Raw genomic sequence first — 20,238 nt, forward strand, 5'->3', positions numbered from 1 at the left:
ATACTAATTATTCTTGATAAACAAGTTCCAGGAAACTCTAACTTTGGAGACAAGCAGAATGCACACTTCATGTGTTTGACCAACACTTCCTTGATGCACTTTGATTCTATAAGTCTGGATTCTTTAAAATCAACTCTTTTCCCACTCCCTTGGATTAGAAGCTGTGTTAAAAATCTAGCCAGGTCTTGGTTATTCTTCTTTCAGGACTGTAAATGCAGTGTTGATTTAACTCAGGATGGGGTTAAGTTTGCCCCACTTTGGAGTTCATTACACAGAATAAGGTGTTGAATTTTCAGTTTTCTCATCTCAGTACTTTTTTCTCAAAAAAAAAAAAAAAAAAAAAAAAAAAACCTGCCCTAACTTTAGCAATAGGAGTGGTTCTGAGAGTACATAATAATGTATCGAACTAAAAGTAAATTCTCAGATCTGTTTGATGAAGTTGGAATTTTTGTATCTCGTTTATACTTTTATGTTTGTATTGTAGTTGTTCATGAAGAAATAGAACTACTGTAGATACCGGTATGCCTCATATGGTAGGAAACGGTTCTAAAACTGGGAGAATGATGAAAAGCAATAGAATACAACAAATGACTGTGCCGTAGTCTGGCTGGGCACAAATCACGAGTCACCACACAGCTTGTAGATTCAAACAACAATTCTTTATTCCCGAACTCACACCGGCCGTCTACACACACGTTCTAGGGAAATCCACGTTCTCTGCCCAAAATCCGCACCTCCACTGGGCTTCTGTCTCCCAAAAAAACTGTCTGAATCCCTAAGAACTCAAGAGGAACTCAGGCAGCAGGATACGCCCTATTCCCAGCAGGAATAATCTTCCTAAACCGGGAACGCCCTAAACTGGGATGTCTCTAGCTAGTTCCCTATAGATGTGCCCATTATGAAGCAAATTACTCCAGGGATGTAGAATGACAGCAGTAAGGACCCTAGAACCATGTTACCACCCACAAAAAGGCTTTTCGAATTTGTTCCAGGTTATATCTGAATAAGAGAAAGATACTGTTTGTTAAATATAAGAAAACAAGTGCCAAGTGTTAAGTGCCTTTAAAAATGATGCTTCTTTCTGTGATTACTCTATCACAATGAATAATCTATCAAAGAGAAATAGAATAGTTCCAGTGTAAATTGACAGTTTTCTTACATAAATAATTTAAGTTTTTCTATGTTTTAATGTTAAATACTAAGGGTTCCAGAATTCACAGTGTATATACTTACCAATTTCTTCCATCTAAATGTAGGTCTTAGTGAATGGGAAAATGTTGGTTTTAGAGGCACAAAATAATTTTTTACCTTTAGCAAGTGACCACATTTGTCTAGAAGCACTCATTTTATCTAAAATACTTAACATGCATGTTTTATGACCAGCACAAACCCTACAGTCCTTCTGTGTATTTAATTTTCATTTGTTTAACTGAACAAAAGCTATTATTCCAAATGTTTTGGGAAGCATATTGAACCTATTTCCTGTCGTGGAGAAAGTCATGTTAGATGAACGTGACTCTTCACCAAGCTATTGAGCCATTTGAATGGAGCATGGGACTATTCCAGTCAGTGTTATTCTGATCCTGATCCTCAAAACAACTCAGTCTGTTCTTTTTTTTTTTTTTTTCATTCACTCTCAAGCCACAGATCACGTTCCTAATCCTACCCATTAATCATAACATGTATCAAAAATAACACAATATGACTATTGAAGAAAAATATCATTCAGAGGTGAAAGATCTTATTTGTAAAGTTGGATAATGCAGTCTCTTAACAAATCCCTATGACACAGTGAGAGTAGAATTCCATATCACCCTGTGATTATTATGCATTTTTTGTGTTTTGATATCATTGTAATCTTCCCCAAATATGTCTTTTCCCATAATGTGTTTTCTGAAGGCAAAATTTCTTGTAAACCTCACATCTTAAATGTTAGTAAAGAATACAAGGTTCTGGTCTGTGTAAATGTACTTGAGCCTTTTCTTCACCCTTATGCTATCCACTAAAACAGTGCATGTAAAGTTCAGACTCCACCCCAGTCCTTGGTCTAGTTACTCTCTGAAACTCGAAGTTCTTCCTCACTGGGTAACCCGTGGTGTGGTTTACTTAAAGGTGATGTGAGTGTTCTCCTCTCTCTGTCTTATACTTGTAGTTAGAATATTTTGACAAAATATTGGCAGTTTTAGGACTGATGGCTAGAATAAGACCATAGTTTGGTTAGCAAGAGTAATGATTAAAGAAAAACCGGTTTGAAAACTAATATTTACAGTAAATTTAAAGAGAATATAGGAAGGAAGCAGAACCATGCCTAATTCATTCTTAAAACTCTACTTGAGTTAACTATGAGAAAGAATGCTTCAGTCACTGAAGGAAATCAGAAATTTTATAGCAGTGGAAAGTTTATATAAAAATTTCAGGAAAATGTTCTTTGAACTCTGGGTTGTAATAAAGGCAGACAAACTGTGCTGTTCACGTGATACATATCTTTACTGAGGGAATACTGGTCAGAGCATCTCTAAAAGGTCACCTCTGTCTCCTACCTGCAGAGAGTTGAATCACTGTCCCATTTTACGAGGTGGATAAAAATGTAGACCTTTTGATCTTCGCAGTGGCAGCTCAAACACTTATTTTGGTCTGTCTTCCATGGTAACAGGAGATGAAACTTGAGAAGACAGTGTGGACTAATGGATAGAGTGTTGGACAGGAGGTCAGGAACCTCTGTTCTGTTCTATTCCCAGCCTGCTACTGGGTTGCTATGTAAACTTAGATAAGCCAGTCACCCTCTCTGCACCTCATATTTTCCATCTGGGAAAACGTAGGTAGAGACATTCTGTACTTGGCTTCTTCACAAAGATATTGTGAGAAACAATTTAAAGAAGCTCATAATATCTTTTGGTTGGAAAGATGCTACTTAAATATGTTAGCATCTCGGTTTCCTTTGGCAACACTCTTCCCATCCACAGCTGTCCCTTACTGATGCACCACAGGACAGGTACCTTCGAACAGTCTTTGCTTTGCATAGAAGCTGAAAGTGGTGCTCTAAAGCGAGACATTCCTGGGTTTGAATCTCGTGAAACTTACTTCTGCAGTGACCATGGGCAAGTCATTGTACTCAATTTCCTCATCTGATAGATACCCAGAGGTAATGACAGCACCCACCCCACTGGAGTACAGTGAAGTTTGCAGGCATTTAGGAAGAACACACTGTCAGCATTGTGTAAACACAGAGCATGCTTCATGCCAGTGTGTGTAGTTACCATTATTCTCTATGGCAGCTCTTCGTTCTTGACTTGGCAGAGAAGGGAAAGCATCACCTCCAGTCTTGATTTCCTCCATGCCTCTCTTCCCAGCTAGGCTGCTCTTTTTTTTTTTTTTTTCTTTTCTTTTCTTTCTCACCCTGCCACTCCCACGGGCCTCCAGGCCCTGAGGATAAACTCTTAGTCACCATTATCCATCATATCATCTGTCATAAGCAAGGGAGTGTCACATAAAAGATAAAAGAAATTCAGGTATGTTAAACTACTCTCAAAAACATCTCTGATTTATTAATTTTTTAAAAATGCTAATAGCTTTCAGAAGAATTGCAGAATGCAGAGTGAGATAATTGACCTTTGGCAGCTAGGTTTTGACAATTATGAAAAATGAATTGAGAAGACCTCATGAGGAAATAGAAGAACAGGTAACATTTTAACCTCTCCTCCACAGGATGCCCCAAAATGTACAAACTGCTCAAACATAAAGGATTGAAGTAGCTGAGGGTACAGCTCAATGGTATACCACTTGCCTAACTTGTGAGGTCCTGTGTTTGATCCCCAGCACCAAAAAGAAAAAATGAAGTCTAGTATTCACATTATTAAAAGTCTGAATAAAAATATGTATTTCAGGGGTTAACAACATTATAATATTATAAACATTTTAGAATTTGATGAAAATTATTGATTGGATTTTTGTAACTTACTGTAGTGTGGGATTTCAAAGATCGAATAGCATCTAGAGATAATCATATGTTCCATTGATTTTTTTTTCTCTCTTTATTATTAGAACCAACCTACATCACAATTGATCCACCTGCGTGTGGGGAGTTATCAAACTGCACTCTGACAGAGAAGGACTGCATTTATGGTTTCAAACTTGATCACAATGGCTGTCGAACTTGTCAGTGCAAAAACAGTGAGTAGACAGAAGACTGTATTTTTTTCTGAGCCCTAATATGACATTGTCAAGGTATATTATATGATTGAATACCTTTCTCACTCCTGCTCAGACATTCCCTTGACAACCTAAAGAAAAAGGGGGAAAATGTTATAGTTAACACAAACAAATACAGAGTCATCGGGGAGAAAAAGAATTGCTCTTTTATTCTGGTTTGCATCTTGGTTTCATTGTGTTCTCATGGTCCTTGATGCCCAGTTTCATTGGGGGTCCAGCCCACAGTGGCTTTGGAACATATACTTCAAGCCACCCAGGGGGCAGGGGGGTGGATATGCCCTACACGTTTAAAACTATTTTGAATTCCCCTAATTCCTCTACCAGAATAAACACCTTCAGTCCTTCAGTGCCCTTCACAATTCCTCAGGTGACATGGTTGCTAGAATTTAGTTGGTCTTTTCCAGGAGTCGTTGTCCTTATGTAAAATGTGACTTAGAAACAAAATATTAGATTGCACTGATATCTGCAGTGCTGTTCTGTGGCCTTCACTAGCGTTAGCTCTTTGAGTGGCACACTGTGGGCTAATCTTGAGTTTATAAGCAGCTAGTATCACTAGGTGTTTTTTATGTCCGCTGCTGTTAGTTGCTTCACATCTGTTCTGTATTTGAACATTTGAATTTTTTTGATCATATAAATGTGGAGCCAAATTTAACAAGGAATTTTGCTAATCATTTTAAACCATTTTCCAACTAGTTGGAATACTTTTTAATCTTGATAATGTGATCTTATTCTTTATACCTCCTAGATTATAATAAATACCACTGATATGTTCTTGTCTAAATCATTGGATTAAATTATACAGAAGTAAGGACAGGACCTCTAGTATGATATTGAGTATAGTCTTCACTCCTGAAGTGTGCGATTTATTTAGCCTCATCAGCCCCATCTCTGCAAGGAAGTTTGGACACCTATGCCCTGATACCTTGTCTGAAATCAATATGCATTATATTTGCAGTATTCTTTTGCTGGAAACCTCACTTCAAAATAAACTGAAGCTGGTGGGGAGCTGTTAGATTTGTGGTCATGAGTAACAGTTGTTCCTGAAGAATTTTCAGTTAATGTTAAGTTTTGTGTATTTTTTGAATCCTCTGTCCTTTTGAGTTGACATTTAGCTTGTTTTCTGAAATTTCTTTCTATTCTCTCTGATCTCTCCTAAACATAGACAATCGTTCTATAATAAGAAGATTCTCTGTGGGCTTTGGATATAATTATCCTGGGCTTAGAGGCTTAAACTTACTTAACATAGAAGGATGCACTCTTTCTGATTTATCAGTTATCTTGGGCTTAACATTTTTCTTAACTTTAATCATTCATCACTTTCTTTTGTAAGAATATTTTTATAAAGAAAATACAAAATAGGAGTAGAATAATTTTGTGTTCTCTGTTACACATTACCTACCACCCTGCTGTCTACACAGTGAAATTAGTGCTAAAAGAGAGTTTATAAAACTGCTGTTCTTGTAGTTATTGCCATCTTCATATTTCCTACAAGCCTCCACCCATCTGGGGCTAGCCTTTCTGCATCTGATCCTGTTCAGGGAAGGGCCAGTCTCTGCTATGTGCCCATCTGCCTTTTATACCTCCCTTTGGAAAGCCAAGTTCACTGGAGAATTGCCTTGGCAGCAACACTTGTTTACATAAATAGTCAACCTTGTCTTTTTAACACCAAGGTATTTGGTAATTGTGTCATGAAATGTTTATATTTCAGTCCCTGTAATGCCTCTTGAGTTACAAATCCTTTTTTTTTTTTTTTTTTTTATCATGGGATTGTACATGAATTTTTTCTGAAGCTCTTAAACATCTAAAAATACAGATGTGCCTATCACCTCACCCAAATACTCCATCTGAGTTTTACTACTATAAAGTTTGGGGTGCCTAGTCATGTTTCTGTAAGACTCTTGGCATATCTTGAGGAACTTTTGTCCATCAGTCCAAATAAGGGATTTCCCTCACTTGTCATTAAAGCAAGTCAAAAGGTATCACTGGCCTTTTGCAAATTGAGGCTATTCGGAAGAATTTCTATGACTTGTCTTTGAGTTAGCTTTTTCTGACTTCTCAAAATCTGTGTGTACACCCTGAAGAAACCTGCATTTTGTCCCCCTTTAGGAAGAAATATATATATATAATAACATTGGATTTGGTACCGGGGACTTATTTTTTTAACACATAAATCTTTACTTAACTATTCATTATTTGCAGATTTTGTCTATTTGTAGAAATATCTGATCTTTCTTCCTTTTCTCTTCCCTTCTTTCTTCTTTTACCACCTGCCATATTCCACGTATTGTATTAGGTGTCAAGGCCACAAACATGAATAAAATGCAAGACCTACTCCAAAAAAAAAAAAAAAAAATGAAACTAATGAAACGCCACCATTTGAAGCCTGCTTCTGTTACCTACAAAAGTGAATCCTGCTAGGAGGAAGCTTCTGTTCACACCAGAGTAGTTACTGCCTCCGCCAGGGCCATACTCAGTGCCTAGCCCACAGTGCTCAGCAGGTATCAGCTGGCTGAGGAGCAGAGAACCTTTAGGATGATGGACACCTGTGGACATCATTCCTGTCTAAAGTCCCCCTCTGAGGGTTCACCATTCTGGTCGTATGTTCATCTCATCACCCTGAGATTCTTGACTTGGGTTAGTCTTGCCCTCTCACTCCTGCCACCCTATACCTGAAAACACAAACACCAGGTGGAACTTGCCAGTTTGATTCATACAGAAGTCTAAGCATGTGCACTTTGCTCTCCCTTCTCCCACTCCTATTAGCTGTTCTGATTATTTCACAACTTTGGAGGCCCCGTCTTTTGGAGTTGAGTCAGGTCAGATCACATTGCTGGGTCCTGGGTTGTCGAATTCTTGTGATCACACACGGCTCCCCTTGAAAGCTCTAGCATCAGCCTGACCTGCATCTGAGGGATCAGAGCTAGTTGCTTTACTTCTACAACCTCTGTGCCCTCATCCATAAAGGACAGAGGACAATATGTGATTAATGGGCTATCGTAAAGACCAAGTAAGTGAACAGATGCAGAGTTAGCCTCATTGCCTGGCATGTGGTGACTCTTGATTCTGCACACTAGCTGTTCTGTAACATCCACTTTTGAGTCAGCCCAAGTGACCCTTTGTGGAAAGCCCCAGATTCCCCTCCTCCCTCATTCCTGCCTGCCTCCAATTCTTCCTGCCCTCCAGGACACTCACCAACAACTTTTCTTTTTATGTTTCCAATTAAACTTTCAAATTCTCTTTCTCCTTGTTTTTTTTTTTTTTTTTTTGGCGGGGGGGAGTTCTTTAGATTCAGGTAGAGTGTAGGGTATTCTTTGTCCCATTGCTCTATGTGATAAGTATTTATCTTGTCCAGAATTCTCCCTTACAGTATTTTTCTGCATCCCATCAAAGCCTTTTATATATATATATATTGATAATGGCTGTGATATCACAGCCATTATCATTTATAACTTTGTTTTCTCTTAGGAATCAGACTTAGTTCCCATTGGCACCAGCATTTCTTAAAATAAGGTCAACAATGAATAAATATTTCTCTTTTCTTATTGATTTTCTTTTTGATCATTCACTTTTTGATTTACCTACCTTTGTTGAGTGGTTAGTATAGGCTAAGCACTAACGGGACGCAAAGAAGATAAAAATGTCTTTATCCTTGACTGATATTGGTACTATTGGTAACACACTAATATATATCATAGGCAGTCGGGATAGGATTAAAATAAAACCCTATTGAAACATGTCCTTCAAAAATATGTGGAAATTATATGACAAAGGAGTTTTTTGTCTGAGCGTATTATAGCCTTACTATTTTAATCTGCAAAAATAGCATCTTGGAACACTGCTAAACAAATACACGAGGGGATATGGAGAACTGAATTATCCCTGACTCAGTGTATGAAAGATATGTTGACAATAAAGAGAAGTAGGGTAGAAAATGTTTCAGAAAGTACAATAGTGACAAAATTTAAAACTAAAAGTGTGTAACTAAGATACTAATCCCCTATTTTGCGGGGTTATTTATTTATTTTGGTACAAACTGTTACTAACATTATTTTTTAACTGTCAATGTCTGTTGCTATCAGGCACAATACACTTCACCTTACTTTATAAACTCTGTGTATTAAATGACATCTCTATGAATTGAATAGCATCAATCTTTTGGCATGTTACTGTCCACATCTTTAAATCATCTGGTTTTGACTGGCTTATTGGTAAATTCTCTTGAAGTCTTAATACTATTTGATTTTTAGGAATTAATAATGCTTTTATCTAGAAACTGATGCATATATGTAAAATCAATGGTAACAAGGAGGAGCAAGCTGGCATACCTTTTATGAAATATATCTGAGTCAAGCATCCCAAGAAGTTGACAGCATCAAGTGGGGGGGTGGGGGGGCTCCCTGTTTTTCATTTTATTTACTTATGTACAAACATTTACTGTCAGGGACAAGATTGGGACTACCATTTGTAATGCTGCATTTCTTTGTTTAATAGCCTCAAGAACATAATAGCCATCCTTAATTGTTAATGGGTTTGTAGAAATTGCTAGTATCCAAGAGTTTAAAGTACTAGAGCAAAGCAGTGTGCAGGACACCTCCAGGACACCTCATGTACATGCAAATGACATTGTATCCCTTATGATAAAGGAATGCTTCTTACAGTTGTGAAGTCTTGAGCAAATGCTCCTACTTTGAAAAACTTTCAGTACTATCAGAGAAAAGTTTTTTTGTGCTGTTATTTCCCTGTCAGGATGGCAGTTCTCATGGCTGGAGAAGAGCATGTAGCAAGTGTTGACTTGATACATTCATTCATTCATTCAGCAGCTTGTTGTCATGCTAAATCCCATTACAGTCCTGGACTGTGAGCATAAAGAAATTAGGGCCCTGCCCTAGAACTTCCCTTTAAGCACAACTGAGATAATATAGACCAGAGCCCACAAACGAGTGATTCCAAATCAGGGAAGGGCTGGGGCACTTCACTTGAGGTGACATGGCCAGTCTGCTTTCTAATGAATGTCCTGAGCAGAGACAGTGTTGGTCAGTTTTGTGTCACTGTGACAAAAACACCTAAGATAATCAGTTTATAAGGAAGAAAGGTTTATTTTGGCTTGTGGTTTCAGAGGTTTTAGTCAGTGGTTTCTTAGCTTGTGGTGAGAGAGTGTATCATGGTGGAAACACAGGGTGGGAGGAGCTACTTATTTCATGACAGCCACTAAGTGAGAGAGAGAGAGGAAGGGCCCAGGGTCCCAATATACACTTCTAGGGTACCCCTCCAGTGACCTAACTTCTGCCTACTAGGCCCCACCTCCCAACAGTGACATGGGCTGGTCCCCAAGCCTTTGGTGGATACTTCCAAATGATAGCAGATAGGTTGAAGACAAGCTTAGTTATTACCAAATTGTTTAACTTAATAGTGATATAATGGTTTTTTTAAGGTGAGTGAAGGGCATTCTAGGTCAAGGTCTATGGAAAAGTTTCCTTTTAACAGAACCAAAAAAATAAAAACACAAATGTGCTCAAACTTGAAAGTTTCAAGGAACTTAATCCCCAAGGATGCTGACTCTGGGAAGTTGTAGGAGTGTGTTTAATTCATTTATTCCCAACATAATTCACTTGGTGTCATGACTTAAAAATACTTATAATAGAAAAATGGGTTCATAGCTTAAGGTCTCTATGTCAGAAAAAAAAAAAAAACATGGTTATGAAAGTCTTCTCCACTGTTTCACACATTCCTTTAATCATGGGAAATGAAAAATAAGGACCTTCCTTCCAAGTCACGTAATCTACAAATTTTTAGATGAGCCAGTTAGAATTTATCTTTTAAGGATATAGATTAATATTCAGTTGCTTGGCAGGGTGATACAGACCCATGAGGTTATATTAAATATGTGTCATAAGAGGTTATGATAACAGCAAAATAGAATATTATACCATAAGTCACATTTTCTTTCTAAAAGATAACAAATTAAATTATGCAAGTGTTGCCAGCTAAGAGTCACAAGAGATGCTGTCATAAAACATTTATGTAAAACACGGACCCATTTCGCCTATTAAGTGTAGTTAAGATTTAATGTTAGATTCTAAGATTTGCCTGTGGAGGAGACAATGATGTCTGGTTTTCCTAGGAACCTGTGCGTTATTACAGTATCTATGCTTGAAGGATGTCCATATAAAATAAAAATTCCTTTAGAATCCCAGCAGTATCCGTCCGCTTCCCGTCTTACCAGTCCATGTTGAACAACATACAGACACGGCCAACCTTTAGTCATCAACATATCAGCTTTCTTCTTTTAAATTTGATGTTCTTTAAAATTCTACATTTCACTTCAGACAGGTCTCAGTTTGCTTCATTTTTATCATTCAAGCATGCTTTTCCTGCCTTAATATTTTTTATATTTTTTTCATTAAGCTCTGTAATGCCCTTCAAAATCATCATATTAGTGAAGCTAGTATCTTCAGTAGTTTCTTTTAATGGTCACCATTGCTTCTCCCCCCTTCTAAAATAATGTAACTACTGACAAACAGGACAGTTTGATATCCCTTTAAATTGTGCTAATGGGGGATAGTTTAAACATTCATATAGCAGTTATACATTAATATGAATATTTCTTCAGCATATTTTTTTAATTAACTAACTAAATATACCCAAATATATGGGTATATGTGTCAGCATGTAGGTTAAAAAAAAAAATCTAAGCAGAGCACTGAGAATTTCACTTTCATTATATTGTAGGAGATGTGTTTATATAAAAGGGTAAGAAATCCCTTAGGCTACCTACAATAATGCAGCATTATGTGAAGCCATCTAACACCCACAAGAGTAAATATAATGTGAGCATTTAAGTACCTTCATCATCTCTGATGATGTGCAATACAAATAAAATACATAGTGAAATTTGGAGCATAAGTTTCCAGTTCCCTCATTTTAACATAAATGACCATCAGTCCACTAGTAAAAAAAAAAAAAAAAAAAAAAAATTCATTTAAAAATACACTCAATCATTAGTCTTCACTTCAAACCAATCAAATCTGATTAGGCTTCAGAAATCCACTTCTAAGCTGGACTTTATTTTGTGTCTTGCTACCAAAGGGTAGAGTCACGTTATAACCATGCAGTAGCACGGTCTGTACTTCTCCATGATGCTGATGCTGTGGTAGAGCTGGGAAATTTGAATCCATGTTCGATGGGAGGATTGGGGGAAGGTTTTGAAGCACGATGTATCCTGGTCTGTTCACCTTTGGAAGAAACGTGCCATCCGTTTGTCTTCACAGGGGAGGAGCTGTGCTCAGGCCTTAAACGAGGCTGCGCCTTGGAGTGTCCCTTTGGCTTCCTAACCAATGCCCACAACTGCGAGATCTGTCAGTGCCGCCCACGGCCCAAGAAGTGCAGACCTATTATGTGTGACAAATATTGTCCACTTGGATACCTGTACGTACTCCTTCATTCAGAAAACCTGCCATTAAGTGGAACTTGTTGAGATGTTCACACCCATTCTGTTAGCCGTTTTGTGTGTTTGTGAAGGAGTCAGTCATGTTCCAAGTCCAGAATAACCTACGCTGATTTTGTAGTCATTCAGAAAGCAGGCAAAGAATTGTGTCTACAAAGAAAAGAATGAAGTTTTATTCCTGCTCTTTTGTGGAGATGTGCCAGAAACACTCTCCATGTATGCTAAGTGAGACTTCCCCGTAGGAAAGTCCTTTGGACACTACCTGACGGGGCGGGGATGGAGCTGTCATGTGGTCCCAGTGCTATTAGTGCCACAGCTTTTCATGGCTGTTCTATGGACTGTTTCTTTTTCTTTCTTTCTTTTTTTTTTTTTTTGAGAGATAATTTTTTTTAATATTTATTTTTTAGTTTTTGGTAGACACACAGCATCTTTATTTTATTTTTATGTGATATTAAGGATCGAACCCAGTGCCCCGCGCATGCCAGGCGAGCGTCCTACCGCTTAAGCCACATTCCCAGCCCCTGGACTGTTCCTTTATGTGGCAGATTTTATGAGTTTCCTTGGAGATGAGGTCCATGACCTGTATTTTTAAATATTTATTGAGTCAACCCTTACAAAAATGTAGACAATTCCATGGGGGAAATAAATATTTTATATTTGCTTCTTTGGTCTAAATATAGACCAAAATGTTATTATTTCAATTTATATCAGCCTTTTATAACAAGTCGATCCATTAAAAAACAAATCACTTTTCAGAATCTTTATTTATTTTGCTTTCTCCCATTTCAATCTTTGTGCCTTTGCAGTTTGGTGAGAGTTATATCAAATTACAGAACTGAGATCCATCATCTTTTGTTCATCTTATTTCATTCATCTTTTTTATTCTTCTTTTTGAAAATTCTCGGTTGTGGGGATAGATCTTCATTCTCATTTTAATTGGATAATTAAGTTGGGAACATTTTTCTTAAAAAATGCTCCAAATAAACATAAACCATCATTTTCTTAATTCTAAAATATGATATCAATAAAAGCATAGTTATTTCATCACTTCACTGCTAATGTAAAATAAAGTATCATTGGCATTATAGTAGCTACAGCCACTTACTAATGTTATAACAGTTCAGAATCAAGGCCACTAAACTCAGCCTTCATCTCTGAGGGTAAGTCCTTGAGACAGTACAGATTTCACTTCTTATTCATTCAGAGGGGCCCAGTTGACTGTCATGGACAACTGACTAGACCGTGTATTTTAATAACAACCTTTAAAAAGAAATCTTGACCAGACATGCTATGGGAATGTTAGGACGAGGGTGGCCATCAGTGCCCCTTGGTTCACCTGCTGAGTGAACCATCACCTTGTGCATATAGCAGACATTGATAGTTGGGATGGAGGGATTCATGGATGTATGAACAAACAATGAATAGCAGATCTCAGAAATTGCACAATATATGGCATGAATCTGTCATTCACTTAACTTATTCTCATTAGGTTGAAATAAAGGAGTAGACCCTAATGTTCACTACTTATTTCACTTAGCAAAGTGTATTTTATTGTCACAATTGTCACTCATCAAAGGTTTCTCATAGGACCATCTTCTTCTAGTGCCCCTTTACTTGTTCATGAGAAAGAACAGAAATTCTGTTCCAGTTGACTGCCACTGAGGGTTACTTGGGATGAGGCATGAAGGTAAATAGAGTAGTTGTTTTTTTTCCCTCAGAGGTGCAGGAAGTCAGGCAGGGCCAGATCTGTAGAGGAGATGCTAAGCTGGGAGTGCTCAGTCCTGCAGCTGTGAACAGGAAGAAGTGGAGGGTGGGTGAGTCTCTTATATTACTCTCTTTTTGGAGAAAATGAAATATTGGTAAGAATTGTTTTGTCCAGAAAATCTCCACTTAAACTAATGTTTTTTTTTATAAATGTCTACTTATTTATTTGATATTGACATTATGGTAACGTAGAATATAGATAAGCTTATTAAGGGGAAAAAAGTTCCTCCAGACTTTTTCCTTTTCCCCTCTGTACTTTGTTCATAGCTCAGGGATGGAGGACATTCTTTCCTACCTAGACTAAATGAAGTAATTATTGGACCTTAATTGTAAGTCCTCTTAAGGGTTATATTCTTTGTCAACATTTGTATAGCCCTTCCTGGTCTGTGGGTCCTTAAGTCTTCTCTTCCTATCTTCTATAAGTTTCAGAAGATACCTCATTAAAAGGTTTACTAGTGTCTAGAATTTCTCAGGGAATGTGATCATTTGAGGAATCCTGTAATCCTAACAAAAGAAAGATTTTGTGTCTAGTGCTAATCTCCAACATTGTCCAATGAAATATCCTTCACCTTTATATTATACAGTTACACATGCAACTTTTTATATTGACACCACTTTTCATGATTAAATCAATAGTCATGTCATTGGGATTCTGACCAGCATGTCCCAGAAACACACAAGTGCCTGGGTAGTTCTAAACCTTGGTCATGGTGGGTGGTGATCGTAGCCACAGGGAGCTAATTACACGTCACCCTAGGAGTTTTGAGAGCAGAGTCCAGTCTCTCTGCATAAATGGCAACATCACTTCATTGACCCTTGGTCTGAATGGTGGGGCATCATTTGAGACTTTGATTTTCTGACCTCTGGCAAAATTTTAATTACCCAGGAAGAATAAGCATGGCTGTGACATCTGTCGCTGTAGGAAATGTCCGGAGCTCCCATGCAGTAAAATCTGCCCCTTGGGTTTCCAACAAGACAATCATGGCTGTCTTATCTGCAAGTGCAGAGGTAAGTGTGAACACATAGCCCTTCCCCCTCAAAGCAGCCAGGGCTACCAGAACAAAGAGCAGAAGGACATCCTATAAATGGAATAGTTTAAGTGATTGCTGCCTCCTCTGACACAATTGTCACCCTCTGTGGACCCTCCCACAGGACTTCTTTTTTCTTTCATCTTAATGGAATAAAAGGGCTCAGAACAGAATTTAAAGGAAGCCCATTATGAATAAGAACATTGACCAAGTTAATCACTTCTTAGCTCTTCACTTTTGCTTGTCTTAGGAACTTGAGCCTAGAGCTAAAGTTTATCTTGGCCTCTGTAAAGTCCCCCTCAGTTCAGAAATGGAATTGATACAACTAACGGTAAAAAACTTCATTTCAATGCCCTTGAGGTTAGTATTACTGAAGGTCTACGCGTATGTTTCAAAACTGAGTTTTCCGTGAGAATTTTGACATGGGCTGAGAAGCACATGCCAGCCCAGAACAGTATGTAAAGAACAAATCCTGAGCATCTCCACTTGTCTGAACATCTCCACTAGTCTGCACCTGGCTACTCCTAAAGTTGTTGAGTGTGCACCTGGGTTGCCATTCCTGCCCTTTTCTCAGCCCCGCCCTGCTGCCCATCCAGTTTGTGGTGGTTGTTAACGTGACACATTGATTAAGCAATAAAAGATCCCTAAAGTTTACTCGGCAGTTTTTCAAAGTTAGACAGTTACCACCTTAATGGTGTTTTGAGGAGGTCAAAGTAAACACACCTCTAGTCAATTGCTTCAGTTGTTCTACAGAACAAAAATCTGTTCATTGCAAGAGGACTAGGAATTCCCCACTGGATGAAGCTTCTAGAGAAATGATTCTCCATACATTCAATATACATGAAACTTTATCCATCAGAAAATCAGGGAAAGGAGTAAAACTTAGCCTGCTAACAGGAGAGAAACGTATGAGTAATCTTTTCTCTTTCTTCTTCTTTCAAAATTAAAAGCCTATTTACTTAAATTCTTTTCCTGAGCATTTCCCGTGTCACTTGACTGTCCTTCATAGACGTAGTTGTTGGTGGCCAGGTTTCATCCCATATAAGAACACGACATGCTGCTTCTCCTGTGCTGTAGCTGCTTCTTCACCAGGCTGCCTTCTGTCTGTCCAGAGGTCCCTGCTTCCGCCGGGCCACCTGTCCTGTCAGGCACATGTCTGTCCATGGATGGCCATCATCATAAAAATGAGGAAAGCTGGCATGATGGGTGCCGGGAATGCTACTGTCACAATGGACGGGAAATGTGTGCCCTGATCACCTGCCCGGTGCCTGCCTGTGGCAACCCCACCATTCATCCTGGACAGTGCTGCCCATCATGTGCAGGTAACAGCTGGCTGCCCTCTTGTGTGCTTCAGATGAAGAGGGCTCCTGCCTTGCAGGGCCTCATTTATACCGGTGACTCTGGGGGAAATACGGGAATGACCCCTGGGATACTTTTTAGCTCTCTATGCCTTTTGTAAACAACAGCCACAGAATTGGCCGAGTACTATAAATGACGAGTGAAAAACCAGAGAAATTTCTAAAGCTCTAGAAACGGTTATTTTTGAATGGTTTACTCAATTATATTGATCTTTGAACTACTTGTTTGTAAAGGATGTAGGCTTATGTACTTAAATCCAGCTCTCTGTTTTACTGATAGCGTATTAAAGCTGAATGCTCTAGTTAATTTGAGGGGATTGGTGCTAGTTTTATTATATAAAAGCTTATCTCTTATCCAGTGATAGCCTGAGAGGGAAAAGAATTACCAAAGTCTATGGCTATTGTTCTTTTTCAAATTAATGGACATGTGGCACTCTTGCCAAATGGAGAAGTCTAGAGTGACCACACATTTCAAATCATAATAACAGTAATCGTCGAAGTAAGTTACTATAAAACAGAACAAATTTGTAATTCATGGGGGTCTGAATTACAGTTGTCAATAACAGCAATTATTACCATAATTTCTCATCTACTGCGTTTTTCCTAAAGCACTCATCACGGTTGTGTATCTATGGTTTCTCCCTCTGTGCAGGCCACTGTGAGTTAGGGGAAGAATATTTAAGCTGTCTTTCATTTGGAAAACAAGCACAAATATATTAATTCTCTTACTGGAAGGCCAGGGAGAAGAGGGGTCTCCCCATTCTCACATCAGATTTTTTTTTTTAAGTTCAAGTCTATTGTCATATTTTGAAGTCATGATTATTTTTCCTCTGGTCTTGCATCTCCATGTGGATGAGTCCCTTTAAGCAAAGGGTACATAGGCAGGAGCCTGAGGTCTGGCCCTTTTGCAGCAAGGCAGGATTAGCCTGGGAGAGAAGGTGGCTCATGCTAGCCAGAGTGCACCTGCGTTGCATCCCATGGCATGGGACATGTAAAGTCCCTTCAGCTCTTGAGATTCTGTATACCTCAGTAATTATTACTGTCAACCTGACAGGCAGCTCCCACACCCCTGTCAAGGACCAGGTTGTAGTGCAGAATTAATGGCTTATTTTGTTCCCTCCAAGTTTGGTTAGATTTGCCCTGCTTCAAAACTTTTCTTTTTTCACATATTTTACTAGTTAAATCTGAAAAACCACTTTGTCAGATCAGAAGGTGAATAAGCAATTTAATGAGATAAGATTCTAAATCGACTCTTTAGGGAAGGAAAAATAATCTGTTCGCTTAAGACCTGTATTTTAGTTACAGATGTGAAAGCATAGGGTACTGACCGACATCTGGCTCTCTCTTAAGCATATGCTCACTGAGGAAGTCTGAGCGTCAGATCAGTGGAAAGGCAGAGTCATGACCAGGAACAGATGACTGACCCCAGACTGAAAGTCAGTAAAGTCAGAAGTATGTTTCTCTGTTACAGAGATACAGGACTCTTGTATAGATAGTTATTGATGTATTATCGAGGGTGTGTGACTGTCTGCACATACATGTTCAGAAACACATTCTCATGTATGAATGCGTAATAATGTTTTTTCCAAAGTCTTGTCTTTAGTGGATTGCCACTTGCAGAATCTTCCTACTAGAGGCCCTAGAGCCATTTGTACTTGTGAACTCTTGTTCAAAGATTCTCCTTCTCCATTCATTCCTGATTTTTCCTTGATTAAGTGAGCAGCATTCAAAGTCTTCCAATGGAATAGTCATCAAATGATAGCATCTCTTTTATTTTTTTTTTCTCGTCCTCTTTCTTTTCCTTTCCACCCCATCTCTCCAGCCCCTCTTGTGTTTTGCCTTGAGTCATGTAATAGAGGAAGGGGGAACAGAAAGATAGAACACCTGTAGGCACACACAGCTCTCTCCTGCCCCCTGCCCCATGTCCACATTTAAAAGGATGACAGTTGTCAGTCCTCTCAAAACCTTTTTTGAGTGCAGTAGGGAGCTTTTTTCCAACATTAGTTTATTGGCACACTCTCGAACAGTTTTTTCTTTCTTTATAAGCCACAGGAAATGTACATTTATCATCTTGTCCCAGTGCATCCTTTTTTTCTAATTACCCTCCTCTGTGCTGTTTATGTATGAGAAGGTTTGGTGCACTGGCTTGTGAATTTAAGCACTAACTAATGTCCGTTTTCTGAGGTGTCTCCCCTGCGTCAAAGTCCCTTGAGAGATAGCCATATTGAAAGTCACTTCCTTAACAGGAAATTGGCCCACACCACTTTATTTCATCAGTGTCATTAGCTCTCATGCCGACCACCGCTTTGAAAATAAGGGCCCCAGTGCACTCATAGGAGATTGCAGCTCTGAGCATCTCTGCACAGTCAGGGTCAGTCTCTTGGGGCCCAAGGTCTGTGGAGCTTCAGGCATGAGCCAGCCGTGATGTCTCCAGACTGTTTCTCAACAGGACTCCACACTGTCAACACCTCCTTGAAGTGCTTGTTGTGTTTGGACTACACGAATATGGTTAATGTCTTCATTCTTTTCATTTCCCCAGCCCAACTTGAGGGCAACTCCCAGTGCTTCTCCAGACATTCCAACATTAAATTCCCTCTCTATCATTACCATCTCACCAAGGGACCAAAACCACCTCTCCTTTGGGGAAAGAAATCATAGTTATCGCTTCTAGGCACTTACCTCTCTGGACGATGATATCGCCAAACAAATGTTTAGTCTCAGGTGAGAGTTTTCAGACTGTTGATTCCACAGGAGCATTCCTGCCTAGTGTGCTGGCGGCCGGCTGAGATTAGGCGTGTCCTGTTGACAGCAGGACGTATTTCCAAGCATAAAAGTGCTCAGGATCCCAGAGATAATGAAATGGATAGGGCATACATCATTTGGAAGTTTTGTTTAACTAGAAGTCTCTCCATTATCCAAACAACCATAGGCGTGGGTCCAGGCCCTTGACTGCTCTCAATACTCAGAGCTCACAGTTTCCACATTTGAAAAACAGAATGGCAATGCCTACCTCACAAGGTCCATGTAAAGAGTAAATGTAAAGCGTTTAGCTTGGAAATAATTGGACCACTGCAAGCATTCAGTAAATGTGAGGCCTTTATTCTGGACAACTGCACATTCTTAGAGATTCCTAAATGGAGTTCCCTCCCTGTAATTTAATTCTTATTGAATTCTTTCATGATTAGTGACAGGCGCAAGCCGCTTGCACCTCACTTCCTGAGATTGGCTCTTCTACCATTATCTTCCATTTCCATGCGTGGAATATTTCTCTTCTTCACTCTCCTCTTGATGAAAGTAGAACAAGATGCTCTTCAGACAATTACTCCTTTATCTCCCTTAAAGCAAATGGTACCAGATTCTTCAAGAGCTGGAAAAATGCATAGCTTCTTCTGGTTTGATTTTTTGTTTGTTTGTTTGTTTCATTCCACAGATGACTTTGTGGTGCAGAAGCCAGAGCTCAGCACTCCTTCCATTTGCCATGCACCTGGAGGCGAGTACTTTGTGGAAGGAGAAACGTGGAATATTGATTCCTGTACTCAGTGCACCTGTCACAGTGGCCGGGTGCTGTGTGAGACAGAGGTGTGCCCACCGTTGCTCTGCCAGAACCCCTCACGTACCCAGGACTCCTGCTGTCCCCAGTGTACAGGTAACCAATGTGGTGCTTTAGCCCACCACTGGCCGGGGAGGGCACAGAATTGGGTGTTGTCATTTTGCAGGTCAGGGTTCACCCCACCTAGGAGCATGCCAAACTTAACAACTTGGGCAGGATTATCATGCAGCCTGCTTCCTAAATTCATTCGTTTCTATCAGCCACATACTTGTGCAATCAATATGCCTTGCACCTGAGTTGACTCTGAAGAAGAAAGGCAATTGTTTCTTTCTGACATTTTCTTCTTTAACCCTATAGCTCAGACTCTAGCAATAAAACTAAATGTAGTCACCAAATTATTCCAGATTTTACTATTACGAGAAGTCGTTTTTGTTTCTAAGAAACATGAAGAACAATTATTGATAATGCAAATAAAATTATTTGAAAGATGTGAAGGTACTGAAGATACTTTGAAATGTGTCTAATGCCACTGCTAATGCCACTGCCTCAAACGTATAATGATGAATTAGTTAAGACCCAAGAGTATTAAGTGACTAACATTGCATATGTATATAGAGTGTTGTTATTATTTATTTATTAGACCATATCAAGTTAATTTATGGTCATGAAAGAAATATGGTCCAATGAAAAATTTTTAGGACTTTAAACATAAGTTACTGGGGTTTACAACTAAAATAGTACTCTAGTTAACACTAGAATATATGGCTTTTTCAAAAGGTATTTTATTTTGATATATAAAATTACCAAGTTGGCAGAACAACTGGTTTTATTTTGATGTTCCTTAAACTTCCCATCCTGTCAAATTAAATCAGTAGCTGCTTAACC

General features: G+C 38.9%; 1 protein-coding gene across 5 annotated transcripts in view; it reads left to right on the forward strand.

Annotated features, from left to right (window-relative positions):
- The window catches only part of Crim1 (cysteine rich transmembrane BMP regulator 1), a 180,022-nt gene that overhangs the window by 129,127 nt on the left and 30,657 nt on the right, over positions 1-20,238 (forward strand). For 4 of the 5 annotated variants that reach the window (XM_076833156.2, XM_076833154.2, XM_076833155.2 and 1 more), the window contains 5 exons: positions 4,042-4,170; positions 11,478-11,634; positions 14,304-14,425; positions 15,558-15,767; positions 19,234-19,449. In XM_076833156.2, the coding sequence (XP_076689271.2) occupies positions 4,042-4,170; positions 11,478-11,634; positions 14,304-14,425; positions 15,558-15,767; positions 19,234-19,449 (834 nt within the window). The remainder of the gene's footprint in view (positions 1-4,041; positions 4,171-11,477; positions 11,635-14,303; positions 14,426-15,557; positions 15,768-19,233; positions 19,450-20,238) is intronic. The other variant, XM_076833153.2, reaches the window with a different exon arrangement.

Source organism: Callospermophilus lateralis, chromosome 14 (assembly GCF_048772815.1).
Source record: "Callospermophilus lateralis isolate mCalLat2 chromosome 14, mCalLat2.hap1, whole genome shotgun sequence".
In the NCBI taxonomy this organism is placed as follows: Eukaryota; Metazoa; Chordata; class Mammalia; order Rodentia; family Sciuridae; genus Callospermophilus; species Callospermophilus lateralis.